Here is a 20681-nt window from a genome sequence, read left to right as displayed (position 1 = left end):
CAACCTACTTTTCTAATGTGAATTTTTAAAAGAACCTATGTGGGCACTAGTACTGAGAAACTAAATAAAAGCTAAAAGAGAGTACAGTGTAGTGGTCAGAGTATCAGACTAGGATCTGGGAAACCCAGGTTAGAATCCCCACTCAGCTGAAGAAGCTCACTTAGTTACCTTGGCCAGTTGCATACTCTCAGTCTAGTATATCTGACAGGGTTGTTGAGAGACTCAAATGAAGGAAAGGAGAGTGAAGGTTGTGTCACCATTGTGGAGAAAGGCAGGATATAAATGAAGTCAATAAATAAAACAAAAATAGCTGTAGAACACATTTCTAGGAACTCTGTGATGTTTCAGTCCATTATAGACTTGCAATTAAGAATTTACTCATCAAGTTCACTTGACAAATTGCTTGGTCTAGTTCCTCTCTTTTCTCTTGTGAAGAACTGGTAAGAAAAGCAACTTTGTGAATTGGAGCTAATCATTTTTTTTAAATATTTGTATCCTACCTTTTGGTTCAAGAAAAATTACAGTAATAGTTTTAAAAACGTTTCTAGAATAAAACAACAAACTGCAAACCTTTATCGCCCCCTTCCCCTTAAAATATGTCTGCCATTCAAACTTCCTCAAAAGCCCTAGCTGACAGGCAGGATTTTTCTCCTGAAGGTCTCCAAGGTGGGAGCTTCTACCACTTCTTCAGGAAGTCCATTCCATGTAGCCAGAGCCATGATGGAAAAGTCCCAGGCTTTGATCTATGTTAAAAAGTAGCAGGATAGCCTACATGTGGTTGCATGAAAATTGTAGTACTGTACAGGGAATGAATACCATAATCATGAGTACCATAATCCTTGGAGCAATGCATTGTAACTTTCAGCAGAAGTTTTTAAAAAATATTCCAGATGTCTTCAATGCACATTTTCTGCTCTTGCTCTTACTGTTGTAGCCTTATGAAAAACCAAAATAAAATTAGCCTTTAGATTTTTCACAGCATCAGGAGCTGCCTGGTGCGACCCTGAGTCACTGATTCATCTTGCCTGTTCTCTGTCCCACCAAAAAATCTCAGGAGATTTATGAACTGATCTGCCATTTCCTGGACTATCTTTGTTCTAGAATGCTCCATTTGAGTCCCAGTGTCTTAGGGACAGGACTAGGTAAGCACCAGGACAGAGCACTGTAGAACATAGATGGTCCAGGAAATGGCAGATCAGTTCACAAATCTCCTGAGATCTTTCTGTGGAACAGAGTCGAGTACAGTCTACTCTGAAAGGTAGCAGCTCTCCAAGGTGAAACTCTTTCACAGCCTTACAATCTGATGTAGTGTCACTGGAAGCAAGGGGGAGGGGTTTCTTACACATGACACATGTGTCTTACCACTAAAGTACTTCTCTATCTCCCTTAGTGTTTAATCTATTGAGTGGAGTGCAAAAATTCATTATTAAGGAACTGGAGTACAGGAAGAAGTATGCGGGATACTAAAGATAAACCTCAGGTTATTGTGTGGTGCTCAATGTTAATTATGGTATGAAAAAACTACTAATCCATTGTGGAAAGAAATCACAAGGGACTGTCACATTTGCAAAAATTTAATGTACAAGTACAGGCATTTATCCACCTCATATCTAGCTATTTATAAGCAAACACAGTGATCTTCTGTTTTTGTTCTTCTGGTGTCTGCCTACATAAGTGCCACCTGAGTTGGAGTTCTGGTCATTCATGAGGGAAATAACAAAGGACTACACAGATTAATATGTGGTAAAAGTAATACCCGTTTGAGTTGAAAGTAATATCCAATTTGAGTTGAAAGCTAATTGCGAATTAACTTTCTGAATAAGAGTACAGATGTTTGAAAGGGTGGTGGGGAGGACCAGAATCTACAATACCATTCCTGGCCAGTGTTAAACAAGAAAAAGATTTGGATTTCTGGGATCCTGCTGCGCAGCAACTACACCCTCCCCACGACGGAGGACCCTGGGGCAAGTCTGACAAACTACAGAGTGAGGGGGCGGGGCGGAGCCATGTTCGGGCGGGGGCGGAGCTAGAAAAGCGGTAGACCTCGGCAGCCCCGGCGAGGTCTCGGTGGAGCGTGGTTGACTGAGGCAGAACGCGGCTGCTGCCCGCCCCTTGGAGGCGCCACCATGGGGGCTCAGCTGCCGTTTCTCAAGAGGACCGTGGCCGCCGGACTTATTATGCAGCTGAGGAGGCTGTCCCTTGCAGCCGTCGCCGGTGAGGACGGCGCGTGTACTCAGGTACTCAGGCGGGATTCTCCCCCTGCACCGCAATATCCACCTTCACCCACATACACACGGGCACGAGGGAAGCCTGGGCATACGGCATGCAGCGACTGCGGGCAAGTCTTAGCTTCGGGTTTGATGGGTAGTTCCACCTAAGAAAGGAAAAAAGGGGCTCGCTTAAACTAGCCTTCCAGCTTTCTATTTTCTGTGATAATACAAGGCTGGAGTGAATACACAAATGCATAGGCATAAATAACTAGTTTGCAAATGAGAGTGGAAAGTAATCCTAAAAACTTAGATTATTTGGTTCTTAATAGGCTTGTTCCTCATCTGACTCCTTGTTCTTTTTCTTACAGGTATGGGCCCTATAAAGTTTTCATAAGTTCTGGTACTTTTAAAAAGTTGACCAATTTAAACAGTAACTCTTTTGTGATCGCTTTAAAATACTTTTTCTTTCCTTCTGCAAGTGCAGTTTTTGTGTTTTGAGGGGGGCTGTCCCTGAACTGCTTGATCCCATGCTGGAGAGAGAAACCTGGTACCTGTAAGGCTGAAGCTACAAATGGGTCATGGCTGAATTATGCAGCTTGTTGTTTTGTGATAGCCATCTCTGACTTGTTTCAGCTTTAGCTCTGTTCACATGTCCAAGCACTAATCCTAAGTCAATTCAGGATGTGTTTACACCTGTAGTAATTGGCAGTCATGGCAGTTGTTTCAAGCAGGAGTGTTCAAACCCTGGACTGCTAGGTTCTTCACAAGTCTATAAACAATTCTGTTGTGGATTGTTGAAGGCTTTCACAGCTGGAATCACTGGGGTGCTGTCTGGTTTCCGGGCTGTATGGCCGTGTTCTAGCAGCATTCTCTCCTGACGTTTCGCCTGCATCTGTGGCTGGCATCTTCAGAGGATCTTCAGAGGCTGGCATCTTCAGAAGATCCTCTGAAGATGCCAGCCACAGATGCAGGCAAAACGTCAGGAGAGAATGCTGCTAGAACACAGCCATACAGCCCGGAAACCAGACAGCACCCCAATTCTGTTGTGGGTTTTAAAAAAAATTCTTGCAATGTGGTTTGCAAGCTTCCATTTCATGCCCTCCCCCATCACAAGTACAGCAATACCAGAATTAGACATTTTTCTTCTTATTAAGGTCAGAGGACTATCCATGTGTAAAGAGTATCATCAGTGTGCCTGTGGACAAGTGGGCGCTGATGCTGTAAAGGCATGGTGCATAAGAAATCTGTACAAATAAACAAAATGGAAGCATGATTGTTTATTTAGGATAGCTATTTCTAAGTATCTTGATTGTATAAACATGCTGCTATTATCCAAAGCAGTCTTGACATTCTTCAGATACAGTAGGCTAGTTCACTGCCAGCTTCTTCCAAAGAGCTGTGTTCCTGGGATACATGCTGCAGGAAAAAAGCATGTGAACCAAGCATTGTTTCATGGAGCTGGTAGTTATCTTTGTGACCTACAGGAAATGAAAAAGTGCAGGTTCCATGTGTACAAGATGATTCACGCTAGCCCTTTCTGTATTCCTACTAGTCTTTCTGTACTTGCTCATGTGATTGTACATTTTTAAATGAACAAATTCTGTCCCTAATGTTATGTAAAGGGAGTTTCTATTTGTCCTTTTCTGACAGAATGCAGATCTACCAAACATCTTTTCATCTGGATTTCTCTGCAAAATAAACATTTGTGTGGGCCTTCACCAATAGAGATGTCCTTAAGTGCTGCATAGAGGGAAGGTTTTTACAAGGTGGAGCCCAAAGATTTTTAATGCCATACTAGTGCTTATACTAAAGTCAAAATTTTATGGTCCTAATGCTTGTTTTTTTTCTTTAGTAATAAGGAAGACCACTCTCAGGCTAGTAAACTTTCAGAGTGTAGTCTAATAGCTTTTCCTTAAAACTTTAGACTTAAACAGAGGTTTTTGAAGCAAGCATAAGAAACTGGGGGAGGGGGGGGTTAATTTGTGTTGTGATAATAGCCAAGGTTACCTCTTATTTATTTATACATGACAACCTTTTCATCATAGATTTAATAGAATTTTGAGAAAAGGGTTTTGGTTTTGTGATAGCAATAACTTAGAAAATGTGATAATTAAAATATAAAACGAAGAAGGCTGAAAAATAAGTCCAGTTCTTAAAGGGAAAAACATGTTTGTCTGTTAATTTCTTGTCAACTACGCCCACTCCAGGAAAAATGAAAACTGGCGTTAGGAAGAATGTCGTCATGTGTGTGTGTGCTGAGATGAAACAAAGGATATATAATGAATGCAACTGAAAATATTTATAGCATCCAAAAGCAATCCAAAGTTGCCATTTTTTCTTTTAAAATCCTAGATTTATCCTGAGGAAAAATTCTTGATGGGTATGAATGAGATACTTGTTTACTTGAGTTCAGTGATTTGGTTCTTAGTTAATGAGTCCTGCTGTCCTCCTCTTATTACAGGGCAACATGCAGCCTCCCTTTGGCTTTCTGTTTGACATTGATGGGGTACTGGTACGAGGAAGGACACCGATTCCTGCTGCAAGAAAAGCCTTTCAAAAACTGCTTAATTCTCAGAGACAGTTCTCCGTTCCTGTTGTGTTTGTCACTAATGCAGGAAATTGCCTTCATCAGAAGAAAGCAGACCAACTATCTCATGTATTGGGAGTGCCAGTAAGTAACTTAGTAAGATTTTTTTTGCCTTGGATCTTATACCTTTGTTCCAGGTATACTTTATTCCTGGCACTCCAGAAGCAGTCCTCCACGGCAGGGCTCTGTCTTTCTCAGGCATGGTTCATTCTCTTGTCCAATTCCAACTCCCCCCCCCCCCCAAAAAGCCCAAGTTCCTACCTCAAGAGGATCAACTTCTGTAGTAGGGGACTAGCTTTACATGGAGTAAAGATAGAGGATCCAAGGTTTTGATCTTTTTGTTAAAGCATGTAAAATGGAAGAATAGTCTTGCATTATTTGTATACAGAAAGTTGTGTAGTTTTCATAACCTTTTAAACTTTAGTTGTATTTTACAGTTCTTAACAGAAGTACAAATCATTTTTGAGAGGGTTTGTGGGGGAGAGGCAGTCAGTTCAGATTGAATGTTGAAAGAAATCTCCATCAATCTGCTTTAATAATGCTAGTTGCACATGAGACCTTTGTACCCTATGTTCTCGCTATTTTTCTTTTCTTACCTATGAACTTCCTTTCCTCTGTAACTGGAATAGTGTCATTCCGACAATAAATCTCTTGATTGGTTCAAGGCTTTTATTGAAGACATGTCAGGAATATAGAAAGAGAGTTCTGGCAAAAACTGCACCAAACCCTTGAGGTCCCCACCCCCACATGAGAAGCAGATAGTTCACATTGTCCGGTCTGGAGTCTCTTCCAGCCATAGAACTCCAAGCTAGAAGTGATAACACAGCACCTGCTAAAGCGAAAGTGATTCCCCTCCAATGGTACCATCATGACAAATAGGAAAGATAAGGACAATAGGTACATTTTATTGTAAGAACCTCTTGTCTGCTTTTTTAAAAAAAATTATAATGTGAATGTAACTCATTTTGCAATTTTATGTGTAGGAAAATAGATTAGGGTGAAAAGAGAAGGTAGGATTAAAAGAATTGATTTTTCTGTTCTTACTCAACTAGATTTCTCAAGACCAAGTCATCATGTCCCACAGCCCGTTACAGATGTTCAAACATTATCATGACAAACATGTTCTTGTGTCTGGACAAGGACCACTTCTTGACATTGCTAAGCAGTATCCTTTGAAAAATACTTATTGTGAATGTCTGACTTCAGCTGTGATTACATTAGTACATCACAAATAAAGTCCTGTCACATCCCACAGAGGTGGAGAAGTACTGTGCAAAGAAGGGGGAATGATTGATCTTCTTCCTCTTCATCCCCTCACCCGTAATTCCTCACTCAGCTGACTAGTCACCATAGTGGGATCAGGGCCCAAGGCATCATAATAGCATCAAATCAAAAGGTAAGGGTGAGAGTTTTTTTAGTTTCTCTTTAGTTGCTTAAGCTTTTGGAGCAATGGGCGTGGTTTGGAGGATGTATGGTTGATTTTGCAGTTCCAACAACGATTTACTTCATATTCTTCGCTTTCTTTTCTTACCATCATCTCTTCTCTATGACAGTCTTTTAAACAGACATAATTCACTTCATGTACAAAAATACAGTGATGATTTTTTCATGGAATGTTTCCTAGGCCGTTCCTTCTATGGTCTCTTGAGAGATCTCTTGGTTGGTGGGAAACAGGGCTCAAGGTTCCTGAGGCAGGCCTTTCTTTACCTTTCCTCCCTCAGGCTTACAACTGATCTACCGGCAGCACTTGAGCATTTTTTCCTGTCCACTACTTTTGCTGCTTTAGAACAGTATTCATACATATCTCTTGGTCCCCACATAGTAGTTGTGTGACTTTTTAAAAACAAGCACAGCACTTTTTCTGTAGATTTGGAGAATATCCATACTTTCTTTCACGTTGCATGACTTCCTTATCCAGACTTTTTCTCCATAATACACAAGATTCTGACTAGAAAATTATATGTTGGGGAGAAGAGTTCTAATTTAGTCTTCTCCATTTGCTAGTTGCTATGTGTGGGAATTTTTTTTAAAGTGTTCAAATGTGAGTCTGACTTTCAGTTGGAGGCAGCAGAGGCTTACTATTTCCGTAAAAGTTTCCGGTGAACCTGCCTAGCTATCTTGTCAAATACAAGTTCTTCACTAAATGTTTCCAATAAGCAACATACCTATGAAGATGTTTAGGATTAGTAAATAAAGCTTATATTTTATTTAGTAGTGAACTTCTGAATGTTATCTGTCTTAGCCAGATTTTATCTTCATATAAGATACACATTGTGTCTTTGGTAATTTGTGTGTACATTTTGGGCATTAATCTGAGACACTACTGACAATAACTCCACTATTCTGAAAATAAATGTAATTAAATTTGTTGGGATTGTCTTCAAATAAAACACATTTTACACTGGAGTATACATATGCCAAGAGTTAATAATGAACTGGTTCTGGTAAGCTATTGTACTTTTGATGTTTGGGTTCCAGAATTGACTGCTCTGAAAATGTCCTTTTATCTGCCATTTGAGCTTTTAATATTTTCTAAAATCCCCAAATCAACTGTCAGAATCTATAAGAACAGAAAGAGTCTATGGATGAAGATCTGTTCACCATGCTTTCCCATTTCATGTTGTTCTCCCAGAAAAGGAGGAAAACTCTTGTTCTTAATATGAATTTACATTTGAAGTTGAAGTTAACTGTTTAATTGATGAAAACAAGTGTAATTCAATGCTATCCTTAACAAATATTTTCTCAGTCTTGGATTTCATCAACTTATTACAATTGACAGGCTGCAGGAAATCTATCCGTTATTGGACATGATTGACCATGAGAGAAGACCTAAAGTTTTGGTGAGTATAATGTTGAGTACTTAGCATTTATCTTAGTGCCTGTCTGGTGTTTTGGATCAACCAGGCTCCATAGTTACTGGTTTTGGAATCAGAGTAGAACTGATAGTTAATGAAACATTCTCAATCAGTCCAAAGAGCAGTAGTTTCAACATCCTTTTGAGTAAACTAATTTTTGAGGATCTTCCTCTTTTGAAATCAAATGTGACAGCATTGGACCTTCTGGGCAACTTTAGGTTTACATGAATGCTGAATTTAATAGCACTGTAGTCACTGTTCCCATTCAGCTCAGTAACATATTTCATGCGATAATTTTGAGCACCACTCTGGAATAAGTCCAGTGTCACTTTATGGTCCCACGACTCATTGTTCATCTTCTGTCTTCAGTGCAGCTCCACATAGGGCCTGTGTCTGCATGCAGGCCTGTGGTTGGTAGGATTTTCTAGCTTCCAAGCTGTGAGTATTCCTCCCCTTCAGAGACAATGGGATGGTTTTCTTATCTCAACCATGACATGCTTTAAAGAGGCATGTCCCCTCTTTCTCAGTTCTCTTCTTGCCACTGTTGAGAGTAGAATTTGACCTCTTCGTTTGTTTCTCAAGCTGCAACTTGGAGCTCTTCATTATTCTTTTCCTCTGCTGTCTCAATGAGAGTCTTTAGGTTGAATTGACCATTTGAGGGGCGCAGAGGTAGCTTTTTTTCTAGCAGATTATCAAAATTTTACCTGGATTGGCAGAAAACTATGTCCAGAAGTTTGGATTTTAGAAATGGTTAAGAATCGTTTGGAATTCATGGAATTGCCACATTGTTTTCCCCCTTCCAGAGCATAGGACAAACCTTTTTCTGAGTCATCCACCAAATTACGAGACCTGCTTCAGAAGGTCACCTTGGAATCCCAACAGCTTTTATTTCACATTTTTCCTTGTTTATAAAAAGTATGAGGGATGTAGGCCTATCCTTGATTTAGAAAGATTAAACAAATTCCTCGTTTCTGAGTTCAGGATGATTTATGTTCCTGCAGTTATGGAATTACTTCCGGTAAATACTTGGTTTGCAGTTAAAGAGCTCAATGATGCCTACTTCCATGTTAACATCCACCATCAGAAATATTTTAATACACCTCATTGCCTTTGGGGTTAGCCACAGCCCCTAGAATCTTCATGAAGTGTATGGCTGTGGTGGTGACACAGGTGAGAACACCAGGATGTTCGTTCTTCCCATAACTGGATATTTGGTTAGTTGCAGCCCAGTCCAAGGATCTGTTCCATAAAATTGAACCCCTTACCCAAACCTCACCAAACTTGGGGGTTCTTCTGAGGAGAGTTACTAGCAGCTGTGCTGCAAATTTGGTGCCTCTACTTTGAAACCCCCCCCCCCCCAAAGCCTTGCAAAGATCTTCCATTGAATGCAATTAAGCAAAATAGTTACCTAGGCCCCCTTCTTCCCATTGTTTCCAATGGATGAAAAACAGCTTTTTTCTTCCAGGACAAAAGCCTGTGTGCAATTACAGGCCAATGCTTCCCACCCCAAGAACCAACACAAGCCTAACGGAACCATACCAGAACCCAATCCAGTGGAACTATAAACAAATGCATTATGAAACTTAACAGAATCAATGTCAAAAAACTTCAAACACAACAAAATAAAAATGGAGGCACTTTTGCCAGCCCAGACGAAGCTGCAAGCTAATCCCTTGTGTGGATGCCCAGCAAAACCCAGGCACACTCCCACAGTGCAAGTCCAACAGAACACATGTTCAGCTACACAATACCAAGGAACTCAAGTGCCGAGAAAAACCCAGGCATGCTGGGCATGCTGGCCACAAAGACACCTTTATTTTCCCAGAAAGTGAGAGGGGTGGGTTCTGTGTGCATTCTGATCCTCCTCTCTGTGCAGTCTTGCACATCATCACAGCCTCACAGGTTGAACCTTTGGTGCTGCAGCTGTCTTTCATCATTGACTCTCCTTTCCTAACCTCCCACCCCTGCAAACAAGAGTGTTAGGCAGAAACACTTCTTGATTAGCTTCATTATTTGTGACATTCCTGTGGGTTCTGCCATTTCCTGTTTGACACTCTGGTCCCTATCCCACTGCCTCCCTTTCATCTCTGGCAAGACGAAGGACAGTTTTAGTGCAACAGCCTTATTCTCTCCATGCAATTTTGGTTTGGGATGTCTAGCCTTGGGCTGAGTAAGCTGAGCATCACCTCCAACATCCCTCTGTGCCACACAACTACTAGGGTTCAGTGGAGCAGGTGGATTTGGAATGGCATCAGGGATTCAGGAGGGGACTACCAATAAAATTGGAAAACCGCCTGCTGTTTTAAACCCATACATTGTGTACATGTATATATGTCAAGCTGCTCTATACTGAGACAGATCGCGGGGTGCCACTCACATAGAGTTGATCTGTAAGTCAGATTGTCTCTATTCATGTACCGTTATCCCTCACCACAGGCTAGAGATGTGTCAGCTATTGCCCAGCATTGCCGAGGAGACTCACAGCTGCTCAGCTTTCTCCTGCTAGTCTCATCAAGGAGCGCCAGAACATGCAGGCAGCCCAGAAAGCACGTAGCAATGGCGGGCATGTTGGCTAGATCAGCTCATTAGCCTGAGGCAAGGCATTATGGGCTATGAATAATTAACGGCACTGACAATTCACTGTCCAAAGCAGCACGCACGGGGCAAAATCCCCAACCACAGGCCAGGCGATCCTGTTGTCTTCAGAGAGGGACCTGGAACCTTCATTTGCATCCACTCCTGCATACTCAATCACACCTAGAGGTCAGGGGCGAGGAAGGCAGACCCCTCAGCCTGGCACAGGCAGGCTTGAAGTCTGGTTCTCTCAAGGACCTGTCATGTGTGGAAGCTCCCTGCACTGCAAGAGAGCTCTTTGCCGTGTGGGCTCTGGGCTCCATCACTCAGTTTCCACGCATATTCTTAAACAATCCGTCAGGTTCACTTCTGAATTTTGCAGCACGCACTGAGAGGTTCACCTTGGCTGTGGTCACTCACAATTGCTCTACCTGATCGGTAGCCAGTCAGAATTGCTCAGTTCTGATGGCACCAACATTTTGGGATGCTGCCCAAAATTTTGGTGCCTTAATGTGAATACTTCAGGGGAGGCCAATGAGAAAAGGTGGCCTCCTGTCTTTGTGTGTGAAAGACAGAGCTGAAACTTCTGAAATAGGCAGCCCTGGTCCATCCAAGGCTGGGTGGCCCCAACAATGCCTGGCAAGGCATGATGCCCACCTCAAAGCACAACCCCCCCATTCTCCCTCAGCCGTTGGCCACAATGCCACACATGCCTGGCATTGCCTGGCCAGAGGCCACTAGCTAGGGGCACTTTGGGTGTACGCAGGTCAGGTGGGGGTGCTTGGGGACTGGGGAGGCTACTTTTCCTGCGTGACTGTCAAATGCTCCAAGCACCTTGGAGAAAGCGCTGGGATCTTGGGAGAGCTGCTGAAGGCCACCAGGACTGAAGGCGCAGAAACCTTCGAAGGGACTAGCAGCAGTGGACCTGCAGGCTAGATCAGCTCACCTGAGGCATTGGGGCATCCTGTAGCCACAGGCAGCAGGTAGCTTGCCATTGCCTGCCTCTGCATCATGTCCCTGGTATTCCCTTGGAGATTTCCCATCCAAATTCTTGTCAGAGTCAAGTGTGTGACTAGTCCAAGGACACCTAGCAAGTTTCCATGGCAGAGTGGGGATTTAAACTTGGGTTTCCCAATCCTAGTCTGACACTTTAGCCACTACACCACACTGGCGCTCAAAGCATTTTATTATAATCCACTGTTTATGAAAATCAGTCTTTAAAAGGTCAACCTAGAATGATTTATGGTATGACATAAATTTCTGCATAAAAATGAAGTTCTCAGTTTACAGAAGATTTAACATAAAGTCTGATCTGTCTTAATTTTCTGGATGAGTGAATTCTACTAAGTTAATTTCCCCATTGAAGCAAGGTCTCTTATATGGTGATATCATCAATGAAGAATTGAGGAACTTTTCCACTGTCTAATAATTTCTACATGTGCAGCAAGAATGAGCAACATCAAGTTCTCTAAGAAGCAGTTTTTTTATTTTTTCTCAGAAGAACAGGCATAGAATATCTTGGATCTTATCTTAAAAATTGCCTTACAAGTGGCATGAGGAACTTTCTGATCATCCACTCCACTAACATGATAGATATGCAAAAGCCGTGTAATTTAATAGAAGTGAGTACTAGAGGCGAACAAGATTCAGGGCCACTGGATGAAAGGGCCTTTTAAGAGCTGTGAATACTAGATAGAAGACCAAATGTCAGACTGCATGGTGCATTCATGCCCGCTTCTCAAACTACGTAAGTACCTGTTTCCAGGGGACAGAGTGACCAGGTGGCTGCAAATGTTGGATTTCAGCTGTTTGGATTTCTGTGTGTAAAATGTGTCATGAGTTAATTCCTTCCTTGTTTGTTTGCACTACTTTGTGAAATTGTGTAGGAGTACTTTTTTGTCCTGTCTCCTTCAGAGGTTATGTAGTCTCTTGCAACATGGGAGTAAGCAATGTGCAATACATGCTCCAGGGAATGAGTACTGTGGGGCACATGTATACAGAATGCAATTCTTTTTCTTTCTGATTTAACAGAGAGTTCTTGATTATTTAAAAACAAGTAGATGCCAAGAATTTCAGAGAACACAAATAGTGCTGCTATTAGAAACAAAGGAAACTGTGGACTGAATTTCCTACCAGTGCCTATGTAGGATGCTGTTCTTACTTAAGCTGTCTTGTTTTGTTTTGTTTTTTTCATGGCAGCATACACCTGCAGTGGAACTTCCCAAGATTGAGGGTCAGTATGCCCTATGCTAATGTCTGCTCTGGTTATCCCTAAGTGAATTAGAATTAACATTTGGCTATTTAAACCCATCTAGTGGTTGGTTTTTATGAGCCTTGATTGTTCCTTGATTGGTATGTGGGGCATACTCATTGTACCTAATGTGCCTTCTTTTGCTTCCTGAGGTTGCTTATGGTAGCTAGTTTTAACCTGCTGTGCTCTTCTGTACTCCCTCCCTTCAAAGCCAAGTGTGTTCTTTCTATGTGTTGTCGAAGGCTTTCATGACCAGATTCAACTGGCTGTTGTGGGTTTTCCAGACTGTGTGGCCGTGGTCTGGTAGCTTTTGCTCCTAATGTTTCACCTGCATCTGTAGCTGGCAGGTTCAGAGGCATGCCACAATGAGATATGTTTCCGTCTGTGACACAGTGTGGAGTGACTATGCAGTGGAGTATATGTTTTGTCTCAAAACTAGCTGTGAGGTGGGCAAAAAATAACCCTACCGCACAATCATTCCACTGTTCCATAGAAAGAAACACATCTCACTGTGACATGCCTCTGAAGATGCCAGCCATACATGCAGGCAAAATGTTAGGAGCAAAAACTGCTAGACCTTAGTCGCACAGCCCAGAAAACCCACAACAGCCAGTGCCCTCTTTCTAGTTTAGCCAGACCCAAACTCTTGCCTTTGAATTCCCTCTCCCATATAAGAAGCAGGAAGATAGATCCAGCACCCACCTTCAATGAGCACATCACTCATCTCTTAGATAACAACATAGCCAAAAAGAGTTACAGAGAGTAACCTTAGGAGAAACAGCAGGTGCACAATCCAACCCAATCAAAATCAGATTTTGTCCTCCACAAACCAACATTTTCATGTATCAAGGAATAAGTCAGTTCAGACATGTTCAGCTGGACATGTTATTTTCTGTGGCGTTTTAAAGTGTTAAATATCTTCTAAAGTACTAATCGGGCAGCCCAATCCAGATTGGGGGGAGGCAATTGGGTTGCAGAGTGGCAGAGAGCCACACCAATGCATTTGCCCCCTCTGTGGTGTAAAGGGCACTCACACCAGCAAAGGGAGCAAAAATGCTGGCATCTGGCTGCCCCACAGCTCTGCAGTGGGCAAACTTGGAAGTCCAGGCCACTGTGGAACTACACTGGCACCAGCCCAGGTGGTGATCAGGGGGTGGGGGGAGAATGCTGGGGCATTCCTTGAGGTGGAGCCAGCTTTAGTCGGTTTCCACTGACGTTCCAGCCTGGGAATGCTGGCCCTGCAGACTTATGCCACATATAAGTGCTGTGTAAGTCTGTTTGCTCTATGGAATGATCCAGGCAGCCAGAGGGATTTAAACTTTCTCTCTTTTCTGTGCCACCTGAAGTCCCCATGGAGGCAGCACAGCACCACCGTTGCTGCACTGTTCCCAGCTGCCACAGCTCTACCCCCTCCTGATCTGGATTGTGCTCTTAATTTTATATCTCATTTGCTTTTTCAGTCTTGCATAGTGTGCATATAACAGGTAATTAGTTGGTTGTCTGCCACTCATTTCAAGCTTTGTGCTATTTCACAGTAGTGTATAGTCAGAGCAGAATTGTCTTATGTACAGTTAGCATGTGGATGTATTAATTGCTTTCATTGTCTTGCAGCAATTGTTTTGTTTGGTGAACCAGTCAGATGGGAGACCAACCTGCAGTTGATAATAGACGTCCTCCTGACAAGCGGCTATCCTGGGAACCCATATTCACAGTCGGCATACCCGCATATTCCTGTACTGGCTTGTAATATGGATCTGATGTGGATGGCTGAAGCCCAGTCTCCAAGGTAGTGGAAAGTATATGCAAGTGTTGTCAGGACAGAGTACTGTATTTTTCCAAATGTCTTAGAAGTAGCAAAAGTCAGGAGAGAGAGATATAGATATAATTAGTATAGATAGACATTTAGCATATTTAGTAACCTCTATGGTGTAGTTCCACAGTGGCCCGGACTTCCAAGTTTGCCCACTTATTATTTAGTAACCTGCACCATAGAGGTTACTAAATATGCTAAACTGCAATTCTGCCGTCAAAGCTCTATGTAGTTGGCCCAAGCTAGATTCAGCCTTCCACTTTTTAAAGACTGGTAATAGGAGTACCCAATTTGCTGGGGGTAAAGTGTAGATAACTGGTAGATGCCCTATAAAAAACTGTAGACGCCCCATAAAACAGTCTATCCAGTAAACTTCGTGATGTGACATCAACCCATGGGTCAGTGATGACCCAGTGCTTCCACAGATGACTATCCTTTTTATCTTTTTATGCTTTTTGAATGAAACCAGCATTGTAGAAGTGATTTCCCAGTTGTTCTTCCTTACTGCTCTCACAGCCTGTTAAAATAAACACGTGTCTTGTGGCACCTTCAAGACTAGCAGTTTTATTCTAGTGTAAGCTTTCATGGATACTTCTTAGATGCAGTACAGTGGCTCTTGACTAGGCCGGCCTTTTATGGTAGGAAAATGCAATCAGCCGTGAAATACAGGATGTATGACGTGAAATGTAATTAGGAAGTTCACTTAGGTAGTAGAATCTGAACGGATGACATGTTTTGTTCCAGCTGACGGTTCCTTCACACTGTCCTTATTTTTTGTCTGTGTTTCATAGGTTTGGTCATGGAACATTCATGCTTTGCTTGGAAAACATTTACAAAAAGATTACTGGGAACGAGTTGAGATACGAGGCTTTAATTGGAAAGCCTAGTGAGGTGACTTATCACTATGCAGAGTACCTGATCAGAATGCAAGCAGCTGCAAAGCAATGGAAAAAGCCTATTCGGACATTGTATGCTGTTGGGTAGGTACTATTATGGAAGAGACCATTTATATTATAGAACAGGCTATTATAGAAGAGCCAGCCAGAGCTTTCTCTACCTATTTGCCATTGCCTTCTCAGTAAAGGAAGGGTTAGTGTTTCATGTAGGCTATTACTACTGAGTTAAAGGATTTAATGCTGGCTTTTGTTCCCCCACAATTTGCTGCAGAATGTCGAGGTGGGATAGCCCAGATGTTTGAGAGGATTATTTTTGTGCTGTCTGAAAATAGTGCAACCTAATCTGGTAATGTTATCAGCTGTCTGGCTCCAATGCTCTTGGGCATTTTGCAGGCATATACAGTCAATTAAGGAAGCAGTCTTTTTGTACAGCTATAACTGTGAAATGTCTTCAAATTTAGAACCCCCACTGTCACTAATCCCTCATTAGAAATCAAAACTCCTCCTGCCATCTGCAGTTAGCTCTGATGATGTGCTGTTGCATAGTTTTAAAAGCTTGTGGGCCAAAGTGTACTGACTTCAGCCTGGAAAGAGTCACTTGGTTAATCATCCATATGTTAGTAACCATCAAACGTGAGGTTGTATCAATTTGATTTGCTTTCCTTTCTTGAACTCTTAATTACCTGAATATGGGGAGAGATGGCCCTGCAGATACCATGGTCCCAGACTGCTCAAGGCCTTAAAGGTTAAAATCCAACCCCATGCCCACTGTCTGCGAGTCCAGTGCCCAGTGTACAACAGTCCAGCTGGTGGTCCCCACAGGGTATCCCTTCAGGTTACTGGCTGAGTCCTGGGACTTCTAAAAGCCAGACTGGCAAGGGATTTACCAGCTTCTAGAGGTGGAAGTGAAATGAGAAAGTCTGTGTTGCCCATAATTACACCCCATCTGAGCTGAGAATGGTGGTAGGTATTGCCCCTATAAGAAGGGATAAGAAGAGCTGCACTTAGTGGCAGGGATCCTCCCTCTTTCTCACACCATCCAGGCTCTCAGACTTCAGTCTCCTCCATGGTGGGTTTGGACTTCCTTCACACTGATGATGGGTTAAAAAAACCCCTCTCAAATGAGAATGCTGCCATGTCAGATTCTTTGCTTTTGTGGCTGTCTTATAAATAGGGGTGGTATAGATCTTGAGGGACAAGTGATGCAAAAGACTTTTTCTGTCTTTCCTGCAAGGATTCTACTAGTCAGAGTAGCCAGTGCTGAGGGAGATGGTCCAATTCTATTGTAAGGCAGCTTCATATGTTCAATAAAACAATCATGACTATGCTGGTTTAAAGCTGGGAGATGTATTGGGGTGGGGGGACTAGGCACCCAATCCTTGTGAAATTGTAATATTCTAACACTTAATATTGTAATTCATGCCTGTTGATTGGTCCTTCTGAGATAGACTATGCAAATATTCTGTGAAAGAGGTTGTTTCCCGGCATTTCCCAAAGGAAGTAAGAAATTTGTTTTACCTCTTGCATTATTTGATAATGTGAGAGATTCAAGAAAGAGGCTTAAATGTGTGTGCTACAATATTATGTGTGTGCTACAAAATTATGCTACAATATGCAGTGTGTGTGCAATCAGGAAATATGGCATCTCCAAATTCTGATTACCAGCATCTAACTTCATTAGCCTGCTGTTTTAACTGCATGGTTAGTGAGATGCTATAAACAAAAACATTATCTGTATACTCCAGTGGTAATCCTGATGTCGCTTATCTGTTTTTCTAGGGATAACATAATGACAGATATCTATGGTGCTAATCTTTACAACCGCTACCTTGAAGAGAACTCCAGAGCAGGCTCCAAGGCATGTGTCCAGGCCAAAGCTGCAGGTGGCACTGGATCTTCTACAGTTTCTCAGGAAGATGACATTGATAACCCGTGGGAAAGTGAATTGGCATCTGCTAGTGCTACAAGATGTCTGTCTATCCTTGTTTGCACTGGGGTTTCCAACCCTCACACAGAGGTACCCTCTGATACCAGGAAGAGCATAACTGAGACTGTATTCCATGGGCATAGAGATTTCAGGTTTGATCCTGCTTTAGTAGAACCTGATCATGTTGTGACAGATGTTGATGCTGCTGTTGACCTAATCTTCCAACTGGAGAACTTTGCACCAGATGAAAACCGTAGGACCCCCTAATAACTTTCTTAACGTAGTTTTCTTCTTTAAAAAGGAGGGAAAGACCTGAGGTGCTCAGCACTATCCTCTTCCTAATGTGTTTATTTTTTACATGTAACATTTAAAAATACACTCCTGTGTGTTATAACAGCACTTTCCTCACTATTTTGTTGAATCTGCATGTTCTGACATACTCTTTGTGGCTGTTGCTGTGTTACAGATTGTCAGTGTAGTTTAAAGTCAAAGTCTAGAACTTTGCATATAAAGAAGAACAGAGTTTGAGGAAGCAGAGAAAGTCACAGCAAGAATGCTGCAGTTAAGGTGCAAGGGACACTCTATATTGTTCAAATTTAAAGGTTAACATTAGGGAAAACAATATTCTGTCCCTCCAGCATTGTACTTTCCCTTGCTGCTATTTCCGTCTATAATGCCCTTCATTTCATTCTGTGGCTCTATTTTGTTTATGAAAAGAAGATGTGGGGCACTGGGTCTACCCTCAAAGGGTAACTTGAAAGTGATGTGGCTGGAACCACCCTTCTGGATTTCTGTTTGAGGTTGGCTGACTTGAAGCACTAACAGAATTGAGGGGTTTCATGAAACAGTCCCTGAGCATAGATGGAAAGTTGATGCAACTCCATTGATGTGAATGGGGTTTGAGCAAGAAGAGGTGAGCTTACATTCAAATTCCACTCATGTCAAAGAGATTCCTGGAAGACTTTCTAGTGGGCATTGCGCTTTGTCTAAGTCTTAAAGTTGTAAATATTCTGAAGCTTTATTATTCAAAGTTATGGTGTTCCTCCAGCACTGAACTGCAGAATGTATTTGATAGATTCTTGAGCTTGATACTTCAAACCAGAGTGGCCATTAGACATGCTTGTTTAAATGAATCGTGTTCTGCCTAAGTATCATGTGTTTGGTTTTAATAACCTTACCTTATGGATGCAAGATTTTAGAGAATGATGTAACTTATTGGTGTGATACCACTTTTATAGAGCAGTTCATTTAACTAAGGGGCCTAAATGGTGAAATACTTTCTGCTTTTTAAGTAGATCTGTATTTTATGTGTTTACTTGGAACATGCTTGGAAAGGTGATGTTTTTAGTGAGAGAGAATTTCTGGGTTCCTCAACAGCAAGGAGGCTTTTTAGACAAAATCAGATGCAACTTCTGATGGAATGGCATTTCAAGGTGGTTGTTGAAGCAGCTCTGGGCATCTGTGAATTGGGATGGGGAAAGTCGCTGCCGAAGTCTTCTCCCATACAGCAGCTCTATTGACCCTGGCCTTAGGGTAAACATCAAGCATATCTTGTAGGCCTGAACATTGTGAGTCTCCCCTAGGCATAGGAGACAGGCATCGTGTTCATCCAAGAAAGTGATTTTTGTACTGCACTGTGTATATTTTAAAATAGGGTTTTAGTTGCCATCCTGATCCGAGAGGAGGTAGGGTCTTACTGGCCTCCACAGAAGCTGCTAGCAATGGTTGAGGTATTTCTCTAGAACTGCTAGTTCCAGTAAGGTTGACACAATAATATAAATTTGCCAGCATGAATAAAAGCAGTCAATAATACAAAGAAAAAACATATTGAGGCAGCAAAATTTAATAAATTCCCATGGTAAGTTGTATATATGGTCGAATTAGAAACTATCAGCTAAATATTTTTTGATATTATTTGGGTAAATCTTAATTCTTTGTCTAAAGCAAAGTATAGAACATGTATACAGTTGTCCAATTACAAGAACTCAAAACAGGCAATACCTCCAGCTTTTTAAAAGAACAATTACATAAAAACGAAACTAACCACAGATGAGTCCGAACACAGCTCGATTGTAATAATCAGCTTTTATCAGAGATATAATGCAGTTTCATATAAAGAATGATAACACAAATAGAAACTCATGATGCTCCTTCAGCATTTTTTGGTATTTTAGTGGGTTTTCTGTTTTTGGCCTGCAGGGGGCACAGTTTTTAAGCTAGCAGCATCACAATTTCAGGGATGTTTTGGGAGATTCTCCTGTTGCTATCACCCAGGTTTGGTGAGGTTTGGTTCAGGGAGTCCAAAGTTATGGACTCCCAAAGGGGGTGCCCCATCCCCCATTGTTTCCAATGGGAGCTAATAGGAGATGGGGGCTACACCTTTGAGGTTCGATAACTTTGGACCCCCTGAACCAAACTTCACCAAACCTGAGAGGTATCATCAGGAGAGTATCTTACTGATACCACCAAGGTTTTGTGAAGTTTGGTCCAGGGGGTCCAAAGCTATGGACTCCCCAAAGGGGTGCCCCCATCACCCATTGTTTCCAATGGGAGCTAACAGAAGATGGGGGCTACACCTTTGAGGATCCATAAGTTTGGACCCCCTGAACCAAACTTCACCAAACCTGGGTGGTATCATTAGGAGAGTCTCCTAAAGATACCCTGAAATTTTGGTGCTGCTAGCACCAAGTCTCCCCACCAAGTTTGGTGCTGCTAGCACCAAATCTCCCCAAATTTTCCTTTTAAATCCCCCCCCCTTTGGCATGGATTTAAAGGGAGAATCTGGTCCCCAGTTTAAACATTGAAAGTGATGCTGTTTCAGGGTGGGGGAGAATCAACCCCAAAATAGCATCACTTTCAATGTTGTTTAAACTGGGAACCCCAGATTCTCTCTTTAAGATGGATTTAAAAGGAGAATCTGGGCTCCCTAGTTAAAACTCCATTGAAAATGATTCTGTTTGGGGGTGGATTCCAGAATCACTTGTTTAAACTAGGGAGCCCACCTTAAACCCACCTTAAAGGGAGAATCTGGGGTTCCCAGTTTAAATAACATTGAAAGTGATGCTGTTTCCCCCAATTGGGGGAACTGGATACAGCACCATAAAATGTTTTCATAGCAGTAATGAAACGTTTTGAAAGCATTTTGAAAATGTTTTCAAAAAAATTATTTCTTCTGTGTGGGATGGCCTATTGTGTGAGTTGGGGAATGTTCTATAATGTGATGGTGACTTTGAAACGATCTGGTGTAAAAAAATCATTGCTTGGTCACGGTGGGGGAAGGCGGCTGCCCATGGGGGGTGTCAAACTCCAGTTTGCCTAGATATGCCACTGGGCGTAGCTACAAGGGGGCCGGGGTGGGTGTGTGCGCGTTGCACCGGGCATGCGCCTGGGGGGGAGAGATCAAACTCAGGTTTTGCCCAGGGCTCCAGTTTGCCTAGTTACGCCACTGGCTCCCAAAGATATCAAGCCATATAGAAGGCTAGATTGTGGCAGAAGTCTTCTGGGGAATATATTGTTCAAAGGAGATAGAACTGAAGTAAAAAAGATAGAACTGAAGTAATCTTTCACTCAG

At 42.2% G+C, this 20681-nt stretch overlaps 2 protein-coding genes across 4 annotated transcripts in view; one reads left to right on the top strand and one right to left on the bottom strand.

The window, feature by feature from the left end:
* Positions 1-1561: 1561 nt before the first annotated feature.
* The window catches only part of RAB43 (RAB43, member RAS oncogene family), a 47616-nt gene continuing 28496 nt past the window's right edge, over positions 1562-20681 (bottom strand). Inside the window, exon 3 of the mRNA XM_048487758.1 lies at positions 1562-2374. Coding sequence (XP_048343715.1) covers positions 2346-2374 — 29 coding nt within the window. The 3' untranslated portion in view covers positions 1562-2345. The remainder of the gene's footprint in view (positions 2375-20681) is intronic.
* On the top strand, positions 1967-19024 carry LOC125428115 (haloacid dehalogenase-like hydrolase domain-containing 5). Of its 3 annotated transcripts, XM_048487755.1 has the most exons (9): positions 2118-2237; positions 3861-3976; positions 4672-4881; positions 5850-5962; positions 7544-7637; positions 12426-12459; positions 14089-14263; positions 15079-15267; positions 16963-19024. In XM_048487755.1, exons 3-9 carry the CDS (start codon positions 4678-4680, stop codon positions 17375-17377), a joined length of 1224 nt encoding a protein of 407 aa, XP_048343712.1. In that variant the 5' UTR covers positions 2118-2237; positions 3861-3976; positions 4672-4677; the 3' UTR covers positions 17378-19024. The 3 variants fall into 3 exon arrangements, with proteins under 3 accessions (XP_048343710.1, XP_048343712.1, XP_048343711.1); XM_048487753.1 differs by lacking the exon at positions 3861-3976 and having other exon boundaries at positions 1967-2237; XM_048487754.1 differs by lacking the exon at positions 2118-2237 and having other exon boundaries at positions 3254-3976.

This window comes from Sphaerodactylus townsendi, linkage group LG03 (genome assembly GCF_021028975.2).
Source record: "Sphaerodactylus townsendi isolate TG3544 linkage group LG03, MPM_Stown_v2.3, whole genome shotgun sequence".
Taxonomy (NCBI): Eukaryota; Metazoa; Chordata; class Lepidosauria; order Squamata; family Sphaerodactylidae; genus Sphaerodactylus; species Sphaerodactylus townsendi.
Note: the sequence above shows the minus strand (reverse complement) of the source record. Positions and strands in the feature narration are given on the sequence as shown.